The sequence below is a fragment of the Phocoena phocoena genome, chromosome 10, assembly GCF_963924675.1.
Source record: "Phocoena phocoena chromosome 10, mPhoPho1.1, whole genome shotgun sequence".
NCBI classification, from domain to species: Eukaryota; Metazoa; Chordata; class Mammalia; order Artiodactyla; family Phocoenidae; genus Phocoena; species Phocoena phocoena.
The window spans coordinates 60,479,107-60,503,930 of NC_089228.1; the positions used below are offsets into that span (position 1 = coordinate 60,479,107).

At 39.4% G+C, this 24,824-nt stretch overlaps 1 protein-coding gene and 1 pseudogene across 1 annotated transcript in view; both read right to left on the bottom strand.

Moving 5' to 3' along the window:
- Positions 1–24,824, bottom strand: part of PRIM2 (DNA primase subunit 2) — a 308,700-nt gene that overhangs the window by 93,318 nt on the left and 190,558 nt on the right. The window contains exons 8-9 of the mRNA XM_065885111.1: positions 10,928–11,000; positions 8,091–8,276 (exon numbers count right to left, since the gene is read on the bottom strand). Coding sequence (XP_065741183.1) covers positions 8,091–8,276; positions 10,928–11,000 — 259 coding nt within the window. The remainder of the gene's footprint in view (positions 1–8,090; positions 8,277–10,927; positions 11,001–24,824) is intronic.
- LOC136129451 (small ribosomal subunit protein eS7-like) lies at positions 18,155–18,738 on the bottom strand (annotated as a pseudogene).

Below are 24,824 nucleotides of genomic sequence, written 5' to 3' on the forward strand. Positions count from 1 at the left end.
ATGTTCTAATACTAGAATCTCTTACCCTCTACTACAATATGCACCCAAATAAAAATGGTATTCAAATATACTGACAGGTCAGGTCCACAAAGAAGTCTGAAAGCAGAGATTGAAAAATAACAACAACCAAAACTCACAACAACCCCCGAACCAGCTGACAAAAATAAAGAATTGGTTATAGATCAGTGGAACAGGATAGAAAGCCCAGAGATAAACCCACACACCTATCGTCAACTAATCTAGGACAAAGGAGGCAAGGATATACAAGAGAAAAGACAGCCTTTTCAGTAAGTGGTGCTGGGAAAACTGGACAGCTACATGTAAAAGAATGAAATTAGAACACTCCCTAACACCACACACAAAAATAAACTCAAAATGGATTAAAGACCTAAATGTAAGGCCAGGCACCATAAAACTCTTAGAAGAAAACACGGGAAGAGCACTCTTTGACATAAATCACAGCAAGATCTTTTTTGACCCACCTCTTAGAGTAATGGAAATAAAAACAAAAATAAACAAATGGGACCTAATGAAACTTCAAAGTTCTTGCACAGCAAAGGAAACTAAAAACAAGATGAAAAGACAACCCTCAGAATGGGAGAAAATATTTGCCAAGAAATCAACGGACAAAGGATTAACCTCCAAAATATATAAACAGCTCATGCAGCTCAATATTAAAAAAACAAACAACCTAATCTAAAAATGGGCAGAAGACCTAAATAAACATTTCTCCAAAGATATACAGATGGCCAAGAGGCACATGAAAAGATGCTCAATATCACTAATTATTAGAGAAATGCAAATCAAAACTACAACGAGGTATCACCTCACACCAGTTAGAATAGGCATCATCAGAAAATCTACAAACAACAATTGATGGAGAGACTGTGGAGAAAAGGGAACCCTCTTGCACTGCTGGTGGGAATGTAAATTGATACAGCCACTAGGGAGAACAGTATGGAGGTTCCTTAAAAAACTAAAAATAGAACTAACATACTACCCAGCAATCCCATTACTGGGCATATACCCAGAGAAAACCATAATTCAAAAAGACACATGCACCCTAATATTCATTGCAGCACTATTTACAAGAGCCAGGTCATGGAAGCCACCTAAATGCCCATCGACAGACAAATGGATAAAGAGAATGTGGTACATATATACAATAGAATATTACTCAGCCACAGAAAGGAATGAAACTGAGTCATTCGTAGAGACGTGGATGGACCTAGAGACTGTTATACAGAGTAAAGAAAGTCAGAAAGAGAAAAACAAATATCATATATTAACACATATATGTGGAATCTAGAAAAATGGTATAGATGAACTGGTTTGCAAGGCAGAAATAGACACACATGTAGAGAACAAACGTATGGACACCAAGGGGGCAAAGTGGGTTGGGGGGGATGAATTAGGAGATTGGGATCCACCATCACTTCCTTCAAACCCCGATTCGAGACTGATCTTCACCAAACCTCCTCCAGCATGGTCCCCTCTAATAACTTCCCATCCCCACATCACCTCACTGACACTCTCCTTTTCACCATCATGTCTCGTAATTGTGTTCTGGTTACTTCTATCTCTCAACTTACCCTATTACCAAATAGATTAAAATCTTAAAGCAAAAGGCTTTTAAAAAATCAATGTTGGCCCATATAATCTAAAATCCATATTTAAAGAAGCCAAATTCATTTGAACCAAGTGGGATTGTAAGTGGAAACCTTGTCCATACTATTTTCTTTCTGTCAGTAAACTTTCATAGCATCTCAGATTGATTACACAATTTTAGTGAATATTCAAAGATATTAAATTATGTATCTTTAAAATTAGAGTTATCAATGACCCTACATAGCTGGTCCAAGTTGGCAGTCATATATCTAGCAAGACCACTTCCTACTGGCTACTAATCCTTCTATTCTTAGTAATTACATTAAAGAAAAAAAAAGCCTACATCTGCAGAATCATCTCTGCCACAAGTACACTTTCACAGTTCAGTTCCCACCACCTACAAGATGGGCTACACTCGCTCATCCAAGGTCCCCCTCCACACGGAATTCCCTTCTTTCCCTGGAGAACTCCCTAACTTCACCCGGCAAATATAACCTCCTGACTGACACACTCCACAACTCTTCTCTCAGTCAGCTAGCTCCCTCCTCTGTTCTGCTATAGAATCCCATGACCATCTCTATCCCACAATTATCTTACTGAATTTGTATGTTTGTATTTATCTGTTTTTTTCCAGGAGACTGTAAAGTCCTCATAAATAACGGCTGTGTCTTTTACTACAGTGTGTCTAGAACAGCACCCGTCCACGGTCAACACTCAGTGCAAGTCAGGTGAGTGATGGACACAAATTAGATGGAATATGTATGTTTGTCTACACACACACACACACACACACACACACACACACACACACACACGTATTTCTTTGTATTTTTAATAAAAATCACAACTTGACTAATGTATTAGTTAAATATTAGTAACTGAGTATATACTGTATTTCTGGATATTGAGTAGTAATAACTGGTTACCACTTCTTATATAGTTGTGTATTTTTCCAACCTATATTCTGATTTAGAAAAACAGATGGAGGAGAACAAATTTGGCTAAAATACTAAAATGACTATTAATATTTTATAACTTGTTAGAAATATACCTCTATCTAAAAAGAAACAAAGAGGATTTATTTTCTCATACTGAAAACCACTTTTTAAAAATTTGGCAGAATTGACCATGTGCCCAGCAAACATCTAAGAGCTGCCAGGTCTTGTGCTAAGTCCTCGAGACCCAAAATGGAAAAATCACAGTTCCTGCATTCAAGTCACTCAGAATCCACTCTTAAGACACACATGCAAACATAAATACTATAATTTGATAAGTTATAAAGATGACATGTACAAAATTCAATGAAGGTAGATCAATATAGGCATTTTGCTCCTAATATAGCAGAAAAAAATGAAAACTGCAATTAATGAACAACGAACTAAGTGTCAGACAATAAACTAGAAGCTCTATCCTCTCCTATGATAAACTTTAAGGGCTCTTAACCTTTTTATGCCATGGACTCCTGGGCAAGCCAATGATGAGAAGTCCCTTTTAACCTATAAATCGATAACTTCTATTGCAAATTTCAGGTTACACTAAAATTATTGGTTTCATTCAAGTTCAAGTTCACTACAAATGGAATAACAGCACATTAACAAATAACTGTATAGTACTATGCTCTAATTTATGTGAAGGCATTTGGGGAAAATGGGCCAAGTTTTCTAGTTTTCTGTGTATTTATTTTTATGGGGACTTATTACTTCATTCAAAAACATTTATTGAGTTCCTACTATGAGTCAGGTATGTTCTAGGTGCTTGAACATGAAGCAGTGAACAAGACAGACAAGATATCTGCTTCTCTACAGTTTTATTCTAATTGCAGGCGATAAACAAATAAACAATAAATAAATATGAGGTAGTGAGAAGTGCCCAAAATTATAAGAGCATAACCTAGTAGCAAGTCACTAGGAGCCATATAAGGTAGCACCTCTACATGTTATTAATACCATCTACTGGCATGTGTATGCTAGTCTGAAAATAGTTTTAAAAGAACAGAAAAATAACCATTCCAAACTAACAACTCTGAATAAGCATTTTACAGACAGATGGCTACTTCTTACATACACAGAGGGACTTAGTACATCGAATTCCTAATAAACAATAACTAACAGTGAGCATCAGAACCCTCAGCTGCTTCCACAATCGCATTATTACTATTCAAAACTGACTATAAGAGGGAATTCCCTGGCGGTCCAGTGGTTAGGACTCTCACTGCCAAGGGCCCAGATTCAATCCCTGGTTGGGGAACTAAGATCCCACATCCCACAAGCTGTGTATCGCAGCCCCTCCGCAAACACACACACACACAAAAACTGACTATAAGAGAAAACAAGAATTTGTAGATTATAATACGAAAATTGCTTATCCTTAATAAGGGGTATCTAGGAACATGCTACTTTAATACACTCTGGATGACAGTTACAAAAACTAATACATACAGTTTAGATTATTTTACATTACAGACAACAAATTCCCCTCCAACACTAAGTAAAACCTTAGAGAGAAAAGTATTCTAAGTTTTTTTTAAAACAAACAAACAAACAAACAACTAAATAAATGCCTGCAACAAACCAAGCAAGGAAGATGAGAGAAAGAGACAGTCACTGCTCAGGCAGTCAATTTACAAGGAACAAAGTTTAATTTCTGGAAAGGAGTTAGGCAGAAGAAATGTTCAGTTCTAGGCAGTGTAGCTGGGGCGAAGAGTTACAGCTCAAAAGTGCTGGAAGTACTGACTGCTTCATGCTGCCTCGAAAGAAATGGCAAGGTACCCATAAGTTTTACTCAGATGCACAAAGCAACGTATCTCAAATAAGTTACAATGAGGGCATGACTGTAAAGAGAAAGAAATCAGACATATGGTCATTTGGGAAACCACAGTAAAGAAGAAGTCCAGTTGACAATGACTAAATCACCTCAAAAATATCCTGCACTGTCAGGAAATAAGCTATTCAACAGAAGTGAATGTGCCAAATCATTCCTGGGTTCAACATCAAGTCTTTTAATTAGAGCACTACAAAAAATATCTAAAATATCCTCCATAACCATTCTCTATAAATAGTATTTTAAGCAATCAATTTTCTACACCTCTAAAGAGTATTTTTAATGGTGTGTACCATTTAACAAGTAGGTACAATTATTAAGTTGAAGAGAATATTTTCATAAAAGGATACTAAATTACATTTCATTGGAAAAATACGTAAGAAGATATAATTGAGAAAAATATGAATGTTTATTTACAAAAACAGACCGTAACAACAGAACACTAAACAGACAGTAAATCATAAGTGTATGTTAAAACCTTTTAGTCAAAATAATACATTTGCTGTAATCAATAATAAGCTAATGAAAATACAGACTGTTATGTATTATCTGGAAAGGTAAAAATTATTGATTTTCTTTTACAATAATTTTTCAAAAAAACTACTTTTACATTATAAAATAAAAACCCCACTTGAAAAAAGTTTTCAAACACATAGGTTTAAAAATAACGAAATACTGATGACATTGATAGGAGGCCATCCCAGATACACACAAAAGAGGGCGGTCAGTGAACAGACGCACAAGCCAAAGGCCTGGCACCCAGATCAAGCTTTCCCATATGTCACGCTCCTCTTTTCCCCCGCTTAGTTACAGCACAAACCAAGCTAAAATGCTACCTCAACTTCTCTCTCTCTTCACTTCAAAACCACAGCTCATAAATACTTATCTACTGTGACAGTTAATTTTTTGACCATCAGGGTGCCCAGAACTCCAGTCAGACGTTATTTCAAGTGTGTCTGTGAGGGTGTTTCTAGACAAGGTTAACATCTGAATTGTTGGACTGAGCAGAGCAGATGCCTCCCCCATTGAGGGCGGGGGTGTCTCATCCAATCCTCTGCCGTCCTGAATGGAACAAAAAGACCAACCCTCCTGCGACTAAGAGGTTATTTCCTCCTGCCTGAGGGCCATGAGCACAGACATGGATTTTTTCCTGCCTTCAGACTCAAACTGAAACACGGCTCTTTCTTCCTGGGTCTCCAGCCTGCTGCTCACAGAGTTTGGTGACTCAGCCTCCATAATCACACGGGCCATTCCATACAGTACATCTCTTTTTGTACACATGTACACACACACACACACACACACACACACACACATTCTATTGGTTCTGTTTCTCTGCAGAACCCTAACACACCTACTACTTAATACATCAAATTCTTAATAAAAAGGTCAAAAAACATTTTCAAGTAATAACATATAATGATGTCAGTGACACAGCAAAGTTCTCACATAGCTTGATGACAGTCTAATTTAAAGCCTTTCCAGTCATTTCATAGCAATGATAGCATACATCAAAACTTCAAAACCGTCTACAGTTTTTCACCAGGTAAACTGGTTCCCTGGTGAACATATACAGAGGACATCTGAATTATAATCAGATTTATGTGCTCAAGATATTGGTTGCAATAACATTTATGACAAAGTCAAATAGACACAACCAAGTGTTCAATAATAGGGGAATGATTAAGCAAATTATATCACTTTCAAATGATGTGTTGTCATGCAACTAACACAAATGATATTTTCAAAAATGATTCAACAACCTGGGAAAATGATCACAATAGAATGTCAAGTTTTTAATGGGAAAAATAATGATATCTAGCTATCTAGACTAAAGAGAAAGGCTAAAATGTTGACAGTAATTATTTATGAATGAGACAATGATGGGAAAATTTTCTGTATTTTTCATACTTCCTATAATCAGAATATGTTACCTTTAAAATAAAATATAACATTATCCAGAATTATTTGATTTATTACTATTTAATAAACATTATCCAAAATCATGTTTAAATAAAACTCTATTCAATGATAAATTTAAGCTTCTACGGACAGTTATCAATGAAAACAGTTTTTAAAACAAATCTGTAAAAACTGCAAGAGCTTTTTATAATATATTATAAAAGAGGCTGAACTTTTTTAAAAAGTATAAAGCTAGAGACGTGTTATGGACTGAACTGTGTCCTAAACTTCATCTGTTGAGGCCCTAACTCCCAATGTGACTGTATTTGGAGATAGGGCATTTAAAGAGGTAATGAAGGTTAAATAAGGTTATAATGGTGGGACTCTAATCCGACAGGATTGGGGTCCTTCTAAGAGAAGGAAGGAAAACCAGAGAGGTGGACACACAGAGAAAAGGCCACGTGAGGACACAGCCAAGAAGGCAACTGCTGGAAGCCAGGAAAGAGGCTTCAGGAGAAACCAAAAGAAATCTTCCCACACCTGGATTGTGTACTTCCAGCCTCCAGAGCTGTGAGGACATATATTTCCGTTGCCTAAGGCACCCGGTCTGTGGTATTTTGTTATGGCAGCCCGAGCAAACTGATACAAGACATAATAAAGTGTCATTATAAAATTTACTTTGCAAATATTCTGTCCTATAGTTTACCTTTCCTAAGAAGAAACAAACAAGAAATAAACAATAAAAAATGTACTTCATCCCACAGTGCTAAGCCATAGAAGGGACGAGAAACCATAACATTATTAGCTAGTCCTACTTAAGAGAAATAAGGAATTGGAGTGGGAATCTAAGAAGTAAGAACAGATTTAAAGGCAGTTCTCAGGTTTACAGTGATAAACGTCTATCTAAAAATTCCCTGTGATGGGCTTCCCTGGTGGCACAGTGGTTGAGAATCTGCCTGCCAACGCAGGAGACGTGGGTTCAGGCCCTGGTCCGGGAGGATCCCACGTGCAGCGGAATGGCTGGGCCTGTGCGCCACAGCTGCTGAGCCTGCACTCTGGGGCCCGAGAGCCACAAATGCTGGGCCCGCATGCCACATCTACTGAGGGCTGCACGCCTAGAGCCCATGCTCCACAACGGGAGAATCCACCACCATGAGAAGCCCGCGCACCACAACGAAGAGTAGCCCCTGCTCACCGCCACTGGAGAGGGTCCATGTGCAGCAATGAAGACCCAACGCAGCCAAAAATAAATACATAAATAAATAAATTTATAAAAATAAATTAAAATTCCTTGTGAAAGATTCCACATAACACAATAGGATGCATTCTAAACTGCTTTCACTGTATTTGTTCTCAACATTTCTCGGTCCTGAAAATAACATTACATGTGCATGTATGTATATATGTCTATACATATTACATACACACACACACACACACATTCCTACAGAAATACAACTCAGACGCAATTTCAGTTATAACAACTACTGGCAGTTTACCTACCAAGAAGACGACTCTTCATTCAAGCATTATTTTACATCTTACATTGCTGTTCCGATCTTACCCTTTAAACTGAATCCACTTTCCCAATCTTTTGTTGAGCAACTACTAGATTAATACGTGAGTTTCTTTTACCTAAATGAAACTGTAGACACACTTACAGAATTTTCAACTACATTTTGGGGCATATTCAAAAAACAAACCTTTTAGTCTTCAGACAAATTAGAATTTCAGTTTCTGCTCTGATTTTTCAAAATTACCTTGTCTGGATCCATTTTTCCTCTGATAAATTCCTGCTTCCAGAACTGCAATGCCTGTTCCAAGGTTAGGCCAATGCCCTTCAGGAAGAGGCCGTACTGCATGCGGCCCCCATGACGAAGATGGTGATTTTCCCGCAGGGCTTTATGTAGCTGACGCATGCAAGGTGGGAAGGATTTGGTAGAAAGCTACAAGAAAAAAGAGTGTTTTGTTATTTATCAGGTCCCCCACAATATTTGTTGCAAAAATCAATCTAATTTGCAAATCGTAAATTCAGTTTAATTGGAATAAAATCAAAAAACCGTAAGGAAGTTATTACTGTCTCACTGTGATTACAGATTCCTTTTCTTATTAATATTTTAATATTGATTACATGTCAAAATGATAATATTTTAGATATACTGCATTGAATAAAACATATTATTAAAATTTATTTCACCTATTTCTTTTCTTTTTATAATTTTTAATTAAACGTTTTCTTTTCAGATAACTGTAGATTCCTATGCAGTTGTAAGAAATAATACAAAGAGATGTCATGTACCTGGTATCCCCCAAAGGTAATATCCTGCAAATCTGTAGTATATTATCACAACCAAGATACTGACACTGATATACGCTAGTCTTAAGATTTTCTCAGTTACACTCACGTGTTCATATCTGTGTACATGTGTATATAATTTTATGTAATTTTTTCACATGTGTAGGTTCATGTATCCCCCACCACAAGGATCCCTCATGTTTCCATTTTATAACCCCCATCTTCTGTACCCTCCCCCCGCCATTCCCTAACCCTTGGCAACCACTAATTGTTCTCCGTCTCCATAATTTTGTCATTTCAAGAGTGTTAGACAAATAGAATCATATAGTTTAACGTTTTGAGAGTGGCGTTTTACTCAGCATTCCCACAAAATTCATCTAAGTTGTTGCAGGTATCAATAGCTCATTTTGTTTAACTGCTGAGCAATAGTCCATGGTGTGGACATAACACCATTTGTCTAACCATTCACTCGTTGAAGGATATTTGGGTTGTATCTAGTTTGGGGCTATTTCAAACAAATGAGTGTACAGGTTTTCATGTAAACCTAAGATTTCATTTTCCTGGGATAAATGTTCAAAAGTACAATTGGTGAATCACAGATGAACTTTTAAAATAACCCCAATACAAAGTAAAACATAAAAATAAGAGAAATGGTTCTCAAAATGTGAATTCAAATAAATGTATTAAAGAAATTAACAATTAAAAGAAAACCTTTTTTGGACTTCCCTGGTGGCGCAGTGGTTAAGAATCCACCTGCCAATGCAGGGGATATGGTTCAAGCCCTGGTCCGGGAAGATCCCACATGCCACAGAGCAACTAAGCCAATGCGCCACAACTAATGAGCCTGCGCTCTAGAGCCCGCGAGCCACATCTGCTGAGCCCGCATGCCACAACTATTGAGTCTGCAAGCCTAGAGCCTGTGCTCCGCAACAAGAGAAGCCACCACAATGAGAAGCCCGCGCACCACAACAGAGTAGCCCCTGCTCACCGCAGCAACTAACCCCAATGCAGCCATACATACATACATACATACATACATACATTTATTTATTTATTTATTTATTTAAAAGGAAACCTTTTTCATCTATGGTCTCAACTGCATTCTCCCTGACCTCCTCAAGCAACCTCCTGAGACTTAACTCCCACCTCTCACGGGCTCCTCAGCAGGTTCAACTCTGCCCGTGAGCAGGGGCAGGTCTCACTTTGCTCCCTTGACTAACCAGGCAGCCTCTTCATCTTTCACAGTAACCATTTCTACTTGATTATAATTTTTCATAGGAAGATGACCTATTTATTCCAGACTCCAAAAGCTCAGGGTCTCCCCCTACTCACCATCATAACTCTTGTTTCCAAGCATTAAAACCTCACCTGTGTATTTTTAATTTATTTTAAGTAATTTGGTAATTGTCCAAACAAAGATTAACTATGGCTGACTCAGTTTCCCTTTTTTGGGTAATGCAGAAATTCTACAATGTCTTAAAGAGAAATTCTATAAAGTAAAAGTATGGTAACGTGTGCACACTTTCATTCTCCTATGGAGCCACAAAGTGAAGCTGAAATGAGCTGCCTACTAATCTAGTGGCAACACAAGATGGGAGCCTACCCTTAGTGTCATGGAATACATTTTGTATCCTCCTCAAATTTACATGCCAAGTCCTAAACCCACGACCTCAGAATGTGGCTGTATTTAGAGCTGGGACCTGTAAGGAGGTAATCAAGGTTAAATGAGCTCATGGGAGTGGGGCCCTGGTCCAAGGTGACTGGGGTCCTTCTAAGCAGAGGAAGAGACATGGGGATGAGCAGCCACCTAGAAGCCAAGGAGAGAGGTCTCAGGAGAAACCAAACTTGCTGATACCTTCATCATGGAATGCTCGCCTCCAGAACTGTGAGAAAATAAGCTTCTTTTGTTTAAGGCACCCAGACTGTGGTATTTTGTTACAACAGCCCTAGCAAATGGATATACTTAGTATTTTACATTTCTCCTTTACTATATGTATATGGTATTTAAATATAAACAATAAACACTATTTAGTTGTCATCACTTAAAAAGAATTCCCCCTTTGGAAAACTGATTAAATTCTGTTTTTATCAGACTACAAATAATTTTCTGATTTTTTGGTTTTCCTATGATGGAAAAAAAAAATCATATGTATAGCACATGGGATTTCTTTAAAAAATGATTGGCAAGCAATGAAACAACATTCCCTCCCATCTCCCCACCCACAAAATAATCTTTGGTTGAAGAAAATCTGTGCTTCCTCCACTGACAAAGGTTTAAGTTTAAAAGGATGAGATGCTTACCGAATCGATCTGATCTAAAGAAACCTTCCCAACATTTCCCTGTGTACTGTAGTCTTGACCAGTGTACGAATGACTAAAAATAAAAAGAACAAAATATTAAAATAGGATTTGTAAAACATATTTTGATCACTTCAAAGGAAATCTTTAAAATTCTGATACAAAGTCACAAAGATATTTTACACATACCTTAGGAAAAACATAGCCAAGTGTTTTAAAGGTATTTAATAGAATACATTTAAGTAACTTTCCCAAAATTAATACAGAAATGCAGTGCTCATCTGGATCTCCCGATTCCTAATCTAGGGTGCCATTTCCATTTCCTGGAAGCAATATGCAAGTTGTTGTTAAAGTTAACACCTCTCCCACACTGACCCCTTATAAAACAGCATGGCAGCAGAGCTAGGAATAAATGGGAGCTTACGTCCAGAGTCATCACTCAGTAGGCCAATTGAGTGAGTCACCTAGACTCTCCACACCCCAGGATCCCTATCCATCAAATGGAGATGACAGTGCCTGCCCTGCAGTGTTGACAGGAGGTCAGAATTGAAATACCTTTTGTTAAAGGACTGGACATACAGTAATCACTATTCATTAAAATAAGTAACATGTGAACAGCACTTTACATGTACAGAGTCCTTATCTATATCCTCTAATTATATCCTCACAACACCCCCAACAGAGCAGGTTTATTTTACATTTGAGAAGTGAGGAACTTGTTAGATGAGACAGCAAGTCAGCAGTGCAGCAGGAACTCAAACTTTTTGACTCCCAACCTCCTGTTTCTTCACTATACCATGCCATTCTCTTCCCTGTGATACATTTTCCTCTTGTATTATTTAGAAATTAGGAAATATAACATGGCACATACTACCTAAAGCCCTCCACCTGTGTACATTATCATCTCCTTGACACAACTCCACACCCGTAGCTCCATCAACAATGACTCAGATGCAGACATTCAGGGATCACGCAGCGAAGAACTGGTGCAAGGTTACATAGAAAACCATAGTCAAACTGTGGTTTATGCAGACTCCACAACTAAAGGGAAGTTCTGGAGTAAAATATCATTACAATAACAAGAGATTCCGGATGCTCTACTTTCTTCCTGCTCAGCACTATAGCTTCTTGCTGCTGGATAACATACACCCTCAAGATGCTCTGTAGAAAGGCTGTTGTTCCTACAATCAATCAGGTTATTGATTAAACAATGGGTACGGATTATGAAGCAAAACTACTGGATATCTCGGGACGTTGCAGCCACTGGCAAGGAGACTGTCACAAGTGTAGATGTCCCCTTCCGACAGTCCTCCCTCCATGGGCTAAGAATGGCCTGAGAATCACTCTGAGAGCAGGACAAGCAGAATGCCAGAGAGTGACACAGAATGATCCTGCACCTAAAACACATCTTTTTGCCTTTGGTATTATTTCTCCCTCCAGTAACAAATTTCTGACAGCATATCACTGGACTCTATCCATTCCCTTTATCATAGTAGTGCCATGCCACACAAAACTCATGCTAAGTTAAATCAACAGCTACCATTTAATTTTAATATTTTACATTTTAATATAGAACACAACCAGAGAATTGTTTCAGTGAAATCCCCTCAAATAAAAACATATTTCACTTTCCAATATGTCTTACACACAAGGCAGTGAAAACAGCATAAGCTACGAGTCTGAAGACTTGCTTTTGTTTTTGTTCTTTAAATCATTGGTTTGGCAAACTGGTAATCTGCACTATTCTCATTTATAAAGTGGTATTAATAAGGCCAGGCCTGCCTAACTAACAGAAATCCTAGGGAGATCAAATGAACTAATAAATTCAAAGTGCTAATTAAAATCAGTAAAGCATATTCCAGTACACAGAGCAACTGCAGTCTTGACCAGTAAGTACAGAGGAACACAAAACAAAACAAGATGAAACAGAATGGGAAGGGAGGCAGCATGATCCTGTAGAGGAGTCATCCCCCAGTTGGGAGATGCTAGTCCACTCCATTGACTCCTGTAAGCTTTAGGCTATAAATTGATCACGATCATCTAACAGGACCGTTCAGCTCAAATAGATGAACAAATACAAAAGTCCTGTACAAATGGTAAAATGATGTACAAACATGATTATAGTCACTGAGTAGTTTTCTCAGCCCAGATTAATGCAGTATACAAAGTACAAAGAGAAGATGTATAAAGAGGACACATATGTTTGCCTGAATGCCAGTATAAAATGCTTGTTCCTCAAAGTTTTAATAGAATATGCAAAGGGACCAAATTCCAAGAAAAAAAAGTAAGAAAGAGAATGGTAGCAATGATAAATGCAAAGAATTTACTGGGTATAAATAACTACAGAGAGAATACAAGGAAACTGTCAGACATCATACTTCTAAAAATATTATAAATAGACAAGAAGATGGTCACCAGCCAACCCAGTAAGGGCAAGTGTGGAACCCTGGAAGAAAAGTGACAGAAATGAAGAATTGAAGCATAAGAATTGGGAATGAGATTCCTCTTCCACTCATTCAGAATCAGAAAGGATAATATATATATTGGTTAAAGGAGTTGTTACATCACAGCTATTTAATACATACTTGAACAGTTATGGATAGATGAAGCCAAGGGGGGGGATTTTCAGCTATAAGAAAGGCAAATCATGAGAAGCAGTGTATCCAATGATCTGCAGGCAGAAAGAACCATAAAAAGATTTTGGACAAGAATTCACATAATCAGGTTTATACTCGAGAAAGAAAGCAGTGTAGAGAAATTATTAGAAAGGGAGGGATTGGGAAATGGAAAACCAGTTGGAAGAATATTGCAACATTCCGGGCAAGAGAAGTTTTTGTAAAGACCTTCAGTAAAGTAATGGCAATAGATGGAGAAAGGAAGGCAATCAAGGTAAAAGAAAAAGGAACAAATAGTGCTGCCATAAAAGAATAAAAATCCTTGGGGCTTCCCTGATGGCGCAGTGGTTAAGAATCTGCCTGCCAACGCAGGGGACATGGGTTTGAGCCCTGGTCTGGGAAGATCCCACATGCCACAGAGCAACTAAGCCCGTGTGCCCCAACTACTAAGCTTGGGTTCTAGAGCCCGCGAGCCACAGCTACTGCAGCCCGCGCACCTAGAGCCCGTGCTCCACAACAAGAGAATACACCACAATGAGAAGCCCGTGCACCGCAACAAAGAGTAGCCCCCGCTCACCGCAACTAGAGAAAGCCTGGGGAAAGCAACGAAGACCCAACGCAGCCAAACATAAATAAATAAATTTATTTTTTTAAAAAATCCTTAATAACAATTCACATTAGCTTATGAGACTGGACTTTTGGCTTTTACTTGGAAGTGCACAGGGATGTTACGAGATGAAACTCCTAACAGCCCCCAGGACAGGTAAGGCACCTTCTACCACCCTCAGAGCCTGGTGGCAGCTTCATATCACACAGCTTCCAAATGAATGCAGCTGCTACACTAATGAGCAAAAACATACATAATGAACTGTCAAAATATAGTCTTAGTTTCATGATTTTAAAAACTTGGTTAACTTTATGAACAAACATTTCTTAATCATGGTACTAGGGAAACAGAAAAAGTAATAAAAACTTTTTATAACTTTTTTTAATTAAAAAAAAAATTTTACTGTAATTTTTAACAGTACAAACAATTTCTAATTGGTTCGATATACACACACACAAACCCAGCAGAAAATACTATTTTCAGTTCATTTTAAATACTCACAGCTTTAAGAAACACTCGCTGTCACTGATGTACAGTTTTAACAAAGGGGATTTAGTCAGCATAAAAGCTTTCCTGCTTCTAACCTTCCACAAGAGAATAAATTGAGAGGTAACACAAATGTCATTTGTTTCAACACAGTGGACCAAAAAACATTTTAATGGGCCACAAAAATCAAATTATGTCACTAATCACTATCCCGCCAAATATAAAAAGTTTTTTTTTTTTTTTTTTTTTTGCGATACGTGGGCCTCTCACTGTTGTGGCCTCTCCCGTTGCGGAGCACAGGCTCCGGACACGCAGGCTCAGCGGCCATGGCTCACGGGCCCAGCCACTCCGCGGCATGTGGGATCTTCCCAGACTGGGGCATGAACTCGTGTCCCCTGCATCGGCAGGCGGACTCGCAACCACTGCGCCACCAGGGAAGCCCATGTTCTTTTTGTTTTTTATAACATCTTTATTGGAGTATAATTGCTTTACAATGGTAAAGAGGAAGTTTTGATTAATCAGAGAATCTTAAAAAGTCAAGATCTGATTTAATTCTCAGTTTAGCCACTAATTTGCCACAAGTAAAAAAGAAAAAGCAGGGCTTCCCTGGTGGCGCAGAGGTTGAGAGTCCGCCTGCCGATGCAGGGGACACGGGTTCGTGCCCCGGTCCGGGAAGATCCCACATGCCACGGAGCGGCTAGGCCCGTGAGCCATGGCCGCTGAGTTTGCGTGTCCGGTGCAACGCGAGACGCCACAACAGTGAGAGGCCCGCGTACCGCAAAAAAACAAACAAACAAACAAAAAAAAGCATAAGTCAAACTATGCATTAATTATTCATCCATAAATGTAGACAGTAAGGGATTAGGAGCTATAGTGATTTATTTCCATCCTGTATGCTAATTTATCTTCTATTTGCTAGAGTATCAGGTGAAAGGCACTGAAGGTAAAATGGTATCATTTTTCTCAAGTCACCAAAAAGCCAGAAAAGTGGTGAAAACAATAAAGATGTGGGTCCATGAATACTGAGTTATATTAGAACACTGTCTGTGGTGAAAGGCGACAGTGTGTGTTTGCTAAAATGTAGCAATTACACAGCACTGCACAAGCAACACAAACACCTTCACTCCCCAAACAGAACTAGAGAAATGCAGAAAACCCAGGACAAACCTTACTTTTTAAAATACCATTAGATTGTCAGGCTCTCTATAAGAGACTTTTTCTACATCCCAGTTGTTGTCCTTTTCTAATTACCTTTTTAAAAAAAGCTTTCAAGGGTCTCTGTACAGCTCCTCAATCCCTCATCAAGCACTTCTGTGACCAAGGAAGAGTCACAAAGTCGTGACGGACCCAAAGATGACCCAAACAGTACGACGTGATGAGGTGATGAGAGCCCCAACAAGGCCGCAGAGAACAGGCCCTTCTCAGAGCAGGGGGAGGAGGACAAACCACATGCAGCCCCGAAAGGGCACCTCAGAGAGAGCTGCCCAGGGACAGCATCCAGGATTCTGAGTGTCGTGAGAACACTGCTGAGATGACTGAGCACAGTGCCCAAGCTGAGCAGACGCCTGCCAAGTCAGCGGGACCAGCTCAAGGCCGAAGGAGAGGAGGTTGACCATCAGGGAGAAGGCGGGCCTGGGCAGCAGAGGGGAAGAGCAGGAGACCACAGTCAAGGAATAACTGAAAAGTCACAGGCCTGGTTGTTTTAGTGTTTTTACCATTCATAGTTGAACAACTTTATATGTATTAAAACATTTTTAAATTTTGATCCGGTTCAGAAAAGTATATGACATGAGTTTATTAGGGTTGTTGGAGGGTTGTTAAAAGCATGTGATAAGGAGGTGACATTTGGGGATAATAAAAAAGTCTGTTTTTCTCAACATCTAGAGGGTTAGCGCATATCAGATGGACAGGCAGAAAGACACAAGCAAAGCCAAGGAAATTTCACAGTTTATAGACGAAGATGTTGGGTTAGGTGGCAAAAGAGGTAAGCAGAGGCAAGGGGAAAAAAGAGCTGAAACTGGGCAGGTAGGTCCTGAAACGCAGGTCTCTGAACAAAAACCGTTAAAATAAAGAGCCAATTCTACTTCCTTTTGCAATAACATAGTGCTAAATCATGACTTTAATAAAAACTTGAGGTTTTGTCAAGTTTAAAACCTTTAAAAACCTAAACCTGTGCATAATAGTATTTTCTAAGAAAACTGAATTTTGCAAACACAGAAGTAATTCAGTGTTTGTCCTTGGTTATTTTGTTCTGTTTTGTTTTGAGGTGATGGTCCTAAGTTATCCAATCTACTATAAGAGAACTAATGGTACACAAAATATATAAAAACATCTTCCTACTGTTGCATTTGTTCAGTAAGCCTACATGCAACTTAATTAAAACTCAGTCACATCTGAGGAACTTTTTCCTCCCACATTGTCTTGCTCATTAAACAGTAAGATGTAAGCAGAGTTAGTTTTCCAATAAGGCTAAAAATCACAGTAGACAGAAAATTGTAAAACCAACAGTTTCAACAAATTAAGAGTTGAAAGGAGAAGAGACTTTCAAAATATCCATAACTCATATTTACATAACCATATTTGACATGATACTATTTTCAATCCAATTAAACAATTCAATAGGGGGGTGGGAGGAGGGCTGAGGCATAACAGAGACAGGAAGGCACAGTCAGTCACAGCCACACAGAACCAGTTCGCCCAAACACTACCACACAAACATCAAATCTACACAATAGAAATGCAGTGGATATATAAAGAGGTAAATCAGAAACACACACATCTGCACACATCTGATCTGTGAAAGGTAGACCCATGCCTGGTCTTTGTAGAAACAACAGAAATATAAGCCTTGGTCAATACACCACCAATGTCAACACGAGCACTTAGATTTCAACAGGGAGTTGCTTTTGAGCGCTGAAAATAAGAGGCGAAAACAAAAAGAAATTATATGAAAGTGGATTTGTGGGTCTCATGACAAGATTAGCTGGTTAAGGAAAAAAACCTTTCCTGCTGTGGCCCTGATCTCAGCACATGACGGCCCATCACAACTCTGCTCGAGTGGCCTTCACAAGTCCCACCACTGAGACACAAATGCCACAGGACACAGCTGGCAAAACAGGTGACACCTCTCCAATCATTTTCCCATTTTCCGATTAGTGATGCAACTTGAGGGAGGGAATAAGGAGTAGTGGAATAGTTGCAACATTTTAGGATTTAGCTGCAATTCTGCCTCATTTGCATAATTTTTCCAAGTCCAATCTGCCCAAAGCAATCAGGGAGTACAGCAGAGTAAGGGAGTGAGCCAAGCAGACTGACGAGGAGCACAGGTATCAGACTCACTGCGTGACTTTGCTTTCAGTTTCCTCACTGGGAAACAGGGATCTCAAAAGGGGTCACGAAAGTACCCCCTCCGAGGACTGCCGTGAGGATCAAATGAGATGTCTATAAGAGTTTACCACACGATTTTTCACTCAAATTGTCTTTTTTTTAATTGTGAATAATATTTTATTTAGTCATTTTTGTTTACAATTGAAACTCTGGGAATTCAAAATTAATATCCTTGCCCGTGAGCTTCTTACAGACACCAGAAAATGTTCCAACCTTGTGTTCCACATCGTTCTGCTGTGCTTTATCCAAATGAACCTTTATGAGTTGGCTGCCAACCAGCTTCACGCAGATTCTCTTGCCCACAATCTCACTTGGGAAAACCAAGTCCTCCAGGATGGCACCGTGCACTCCTGTCAGAGTGCAGCTCCTGGGATGCTTTTGCTTATTTTTTGTACGGCTTTTGCAAGTTGGCTTAGGCAGAATTCTCCTCTGCGTGATAAAGACAAGGTGCTTCCCGCTGAACTTCTTCTCCAACTCACACACTAGCGGACCTGGATTTTTCTGGAAAGATTTCAGTTGAGGAATGGGAACAAGATTATGATAGCTTTCCGACCACCACCAACTTCAATTTCCTCAGTGGTCATGATGTTCAACTCCCGCAGCTGGGCCTTGAGGTACAAGTTCATCTCCAGCTTCAGAAGGACCTGGGAGATGCCCAACTCAAACTCATCTGGCTTCGCACCACTGGGCTTGGCAATCTTCACGCTGGAACTAAACATGGCCTGGATCTTGCCAATGCGGCCAATACTTCACTCAAATTGTAATCATCATTATCATCCAGGCCTCAATTTGTTACATGTGGACGTTTTGATTGTTGTTTCTCTCTACTCTTTAACATTCACCACTTTCTTCCCTTGAATATCAGGAAAAAAATGTATTTCTTTCCTATCTTCTTTATACTATCACATAAAATATTTAATCTTAAAGTAGAATTTAGATGTCCTTGAAAAACCTGATGATCTGGAAGGTTTTATCTATAGCTACAGTCTTAGAAAGTTTCCACAGTGCAAAACTTCAAACTCAAACACTGCAGGTTTCAATGGAACCCAGCTTTGCAGAGCTGCATATCCAATATGGCAGCCACCTGCCAACTGTGACTAAGCTGCACTTAGTCAGAATTAAGTGCAGCTTAGTCAGAATTAAGAAGTTCCGTAAGTGTAAAATTTGCACTGGATTTCAAAGACTTGGTATGAAAAACTAATGTAAAACATTCCATTAATAAATTTTCCTATCGATTACATGTTGAAATGATATTCTGGATATGAGTTAAATAAGATAATACTAAAATTAATGTCACTGAAGTAATTTAAAATTACACATGTGGCTCGTATTTGTGGTGCTCATATACTTCTGGACAGCACTGTCATAGAGTGAGGACAGTGACACGAAGCAATCAAGTGCTTCCCCTGAGGACTAGGTCCACATGCAGAAATGCCAATTGACCTACCCTGACTTCTATTTGCCAAGTGAAGATCAGACTCTGCTGGTCATAAGTGGAATACAAGCTGTAATTGGGCCACTAAAGGAATGCCTCAAGTCAACTGTAAATATGCTTGTTTTCATAACACTGTGCTTGGGAATCAAGGTTCCAAACTTGAGCCACACCCTCCCATTTCTACTATCAGGGAAGCAATCGTGAATTCTGATTAGCTTGGAGGTAACTGGAATCACTGCGGGGGAGGGTGTGTGTATGTGTGACACATTTTTGTCTGGGGGTCTTTGGGGCTGCGTGACTCACCTCAACACTTAATCACAACAATCCATTCTCCTCTCATCTGTAAGAAGCTGTGCTGGGGGCCGGGGATGGGGGTGGGGGGGTGGGGGGGTATGAGTCTGGAAGACCGCAGGACCCTGGGCTAGGCCAGACAGAACCTGCCTCCCATCCTCAGGGAGCACCTCTACACCCTCCCTCCCCACCAACAAACAGCCTCTGAGGTTCATAAAATAGTAACACATAAAACACATTTCCTCTCTTCGTCAACTATTCCCCAGTACTCTTGAAAGAGGTTAACACTATTTACTCCTTTCTATCTGGCAGCTATAGTTTATCATATTTTAAAAACAGATATCAAATAAAAAAGCAGTGAAGAAAGCATCACGAGTAATCAAAACTGATCTCTGCATCAAGGAAACATATTTCTTTGTTTAAATTAAAAAGTAAGCTAATACATCTTTCAAAATGAACTGTAATTTCCTACATCATTCTATAAAAGTATACCAAGTCCCAATACAACCCTTTCACATGAAGTAAGGTGTAATCATAGCACAAATGGAAAAACAATTTCAAAAACAGGAAACAATGGTTTTGAACATCACCCGTAATATCCACTTTTGCAATCACAATTTTACCCACTTTGGATGTTAAAAAAAAATACTCTGACCACATAAGCTAGGCTATTCAGACATTTAGAAAGCACAATCCCTGCAGTTTGGATTTCTTGGGTGTGTAGGAAATCAAGGGAACCACAGTTACAATATATCACTTCCTGCTGTGAGGATATCACAGGAAAATTCACTCAATAGCTGTCACCACTGAAATTGAAATGAATTTCTTTCTACAGCTAAATCCCTAGTAAATGGTATCCCACTTGTGTTAGTCCAAGTGATTTTTCCCTGCAGTTACTCCAAACGAGAACACAATCAATAAAATTCTGTTATAAACTGAATGTAAATTATTTTTCCACAAGCATGAATTTTACGTAAAAAAAATTCTCTCCGAAAAACTACCATCAGACGATACGTAGGATAATGATCTATATTTCCCTACAATTGAGAGAAGCTGTATGATTTCAAGAGGTGCACATACACAATAAAAAAAACAAGCTCATATGGGTTTCCACATCAGGTGAGAACTACAAACAGCACAATCACTACTCTTCTTTGTTTGAAGTTGGCCTCATCTTTTCCCATATGGTCCATATTTTTCTATTTATTCCCATTTCTAAGCTGCAACAGTCCAATAACTGCAAGACAGTTGAAAGTTGCACCTCATTTTTCTATAAAAAATATCTGTACCTCACAATTGTCAAAAATCATGGAATTGTACCCTTAAAATGAGTGCATTTCATTGTATGTAAATTATACCTCAATAAAATTGATTTAAAACGTAAAATATACACATACATCCCTGTAAGATAGTCACACTACAGTGTTACATAGATGTTTGCACCATACACACTTAAAGCCCCCAACAAAGATCTCTATTTTCATGAGTATGTTTTTTGTTTGTTTGTTTTGTTTTGTTTGCTGTACGCGGGCCTCTCACTGTTGTGGCCTCTCCCGTTGCGGAGCACAGGCTCCGGATGCGCAGGCCCAGCGGCCATGGCTCATGGGCCCAGCCGCTCTGCGGCATGTGGGATCTTCCCGGACCGGGGCACGAACCCATGTCCCCTGCATCAGCAGGCGGACTCTCAACTACTGTTCCACCAGGGAAGCCCCATGAGTATGTATTTTATACTCCTTTTACATTCTTAGCATATTCTGGGAGCACAATGACCCCTAAGTAGAGGCTGTTTTGACTTGACTTTGACCCAGGATAGTCAAATGATTACAATAAAGAAATTTGCCTGGGAGATTGGTACTGAAAAGTTGAGGGCGTTGAGGGCGGGGTGGGCGTGAAATGAAGTTCTAACACACAGGAGAACTAAGACGTTAAATTGATGGTCATCGTCTCATTTCCCCACAATGTACAGAGGGCGGGATGCTTCTGAGATGCACTATCACAGGTCTATAGCACCCGACGATGCCCCCTCACACTTGTTCCCTAATAATAGAGAGAACCAGGGACACGAAGGTGGGGGTTTGATGGAGGTTTTGAAGGGAGGGGAGAAGAAGGGGAGAGCTAATGAGGATTATTATTACAAGTCACATCCAGAGATCACATCACACACTTTTCCTACACACTCTGTCACTCCTACACAGCCATTAACAATGGCTCATCATGTTAAGGTCTTCGTTTCATAGATCAAAACAGTAAGGTTCATAATAGCTTTGGTTTTATTTTGTTTTTAAATACAGTCTTCAACATTTGGATAGGTCACTGGGGAGAAAGAAAGGGGATCCTTCTGAGGTCACACAGAGAAACAGAAAGGACTCTCTTCGGTTAGCTCCTGATTCCAGGAGAAACAGTCCCAAGTCCCAAAACAAAAGGCAAAACCAGGCAAAACACTCTTTATACATTTCTACAATGTATAAAGAGTGTTTCTTTACCAAAGTGTTTCTTTACCAAAGGCAAAACACTCTTTATACATTTCTACAATGTATAAAGAGTGTTTCTTTACCAAAGCTTTTCTTTGGAAATGACAGAAAATTCACCAACATTTTGTCCAAACTATTATACCATCTCATCCAGTCTCAACATTTAGTAGCTTAAAAAACCTAAATGAGGTAAAATTTTAAAACCTAAAAGTGTTCTCTCCCAGCACTGGCTCATTCAGGAGTCTTTCTGAGGTCCAGTCCCTGTTACAGCAACAGGGAGAGAGGTAAACAGAAGGAAGGATGCCTTGCTCTCATGGAGCTTACACTGCAGACAAACACACACCAAAAACACAAATGAACACGTAAAAATGACCATTTCAGCCAGTGATGCTGCTGTGAGGAAAACAGAGCAGGTGACAGCACAGAGGCCCCGGGGGTGAGTGTGAGCTGGGTGACCAGAAGCAGCCTTTTGTGAGGCTGAGAGGACACAGTTACATCATGTGACCAAGGTCCCCAGTGGCTTCCTGTGGACCGTATGTACGCCGTCCACCAAGGACCACAGAAGCTCAATTAAAAATGGACTTTTTATTCCCTTTGTATCAATGTTATCTTTTTAGAACTACTTTCTAAACAGTAGTTACAAACAACTGAGAGGGAGCTACACCTTCAGTGAGTCTGGGCTGTCGGTCTGTCTGCAGCCCAATCTATCAAGTGTTTTGTTTTTACTGTGAATTGTGCCTGGTTGCCAGGGGGTCTTCTTAGGTTCACTAAACATTTAGACTCACAAGATTTCCACAAGTGGCACCAGGTGGCCCAGAAAAACCCAGGACAGAACGCCAGCTCACCAGCTGGGCAGCGTGAGCACTAGACCTCCTGCAACACCTGCACAGGTGGGCAGCTCGGAGGCAAAGAGGACACGCCCACACCCAGAAGCACAGGGCTGCTGCGGCTCAGGGACCTCAGACCCCTCAGTGGCCGCAAGCCCTTAGAACTACGTCCACAGCCACCTCAGACTTGGAACTCCAAATCCATTAATCTAGAAACCATTACTATACTTTAAAAAATATATGACTATGTAAACATATTTCAAATATGACAGAGAACCGTGCTGTCCAATCCAATAACCATTAGCTACAACCGGCTACTTAAATTTAAATTAATTAAAATAAAATTACAACCTGAGTTCTTCAGTCACACTAGCCATACTTCAAGCACTCAACAGCCATAAGCAGCTGCTGGCTGCTGGGTTGAACGGCACAGGTACAGAACACTTCCATCACCACAGAAAGTTCTACTGCACAGCACTACACAAATTACTTTTTCGCTGCTAATATATTACAGTAACTACCACAATGCTTTATCAGGCTTTTTAAGAAAATTGTTTCCCATAGCATAGTCATCATTTTGTACCTTGTTAGTGCTTTATGCCTAACACATTGTAAAATAACTAATTTTCTTTATTACTTAACTAGAGGACAATCAATATTTTAAAGAAACCCAAAGAGTGAAGAATACGAAATTTTAAAACTACAGACAATGAAACTACTTGAAAAACATAAACAATCATAAACTTTGCTTTCCAGGAAGACTGACAGCATCCACAATCCATAAATCCCTAAGAAACCTTGGAGTCAGAGGGCCAACAGAAATCTGACATTTCTACTTGGGAACAAGCTGCAAGAACACTGTGACATGCAAGGCTGTGTGCTCACAGAATCATGTCCCTCTACTGTGATTTCCATGATGCTATGTGCCCCACAGAATCAGGTACCTCTACTATGCTAACAGCCATCATAATTTACTATAATTACTTTAAGATTCTCTCTTTTCTGAGCAACACTGAGTCCTATAAGAACAGAAATAAACATGTATCCCTAGAACCTAACACCATGCCTGGCACCAAGTAGTTCCCTTAATATGTGTTAAATTAATAATAAATAAAACAAACTCTTAGAATAAAGGTTTGTGACCATGTATTTACCTCCACAAGTCACAGCCGCTACGTACAACCTCATTACAAAGTCTACTGTTTACAAAGGTATCTATTTGCCTTGGCAAGATAGCCAGTTGAAGAGACAGGAAAGACTTTCCTATCTTCTTTCTATATCACTGAAAAGAAAATCAGTACTTTATATTTCTGTAAAAATCATCGTTAACCCTTTTTTAACTTTAAAACATGTTAAGCTAACAAAGTGACGTAACTACAAACCCCAGGGAAATTTAGTATTGTATATAAATTAAGAGTGATGGTTTACTTGTAAAACTGATGCAAAGTGATGTTAAAAGCTGTTTTCAACCTCCCAAGAGAAAACCCTCACGTTAATAGGCAGATCAATGGTCTTCCAAAGATGTTCACTCATGAATATGTTAGGTTATGTGGGAAAAAGGACTCTGCAGATGAAATTAAGATTAAGGACCTTAAGATGGGGCAATTATCCTGGGTATACAGGTGGGCAATGTAACTACATGAGACTGTAAAAGCAGAAAGCTTTCTCAGGGTGGGGGCAGAGATGCAGTCGCAGAAGTCAGTTCTGACACATGAGAAGGACTGATGCACTGCTGCCGGCTCGGAGAGGGGACCACACGCAAGGACCAGAAAGAGGCCTCT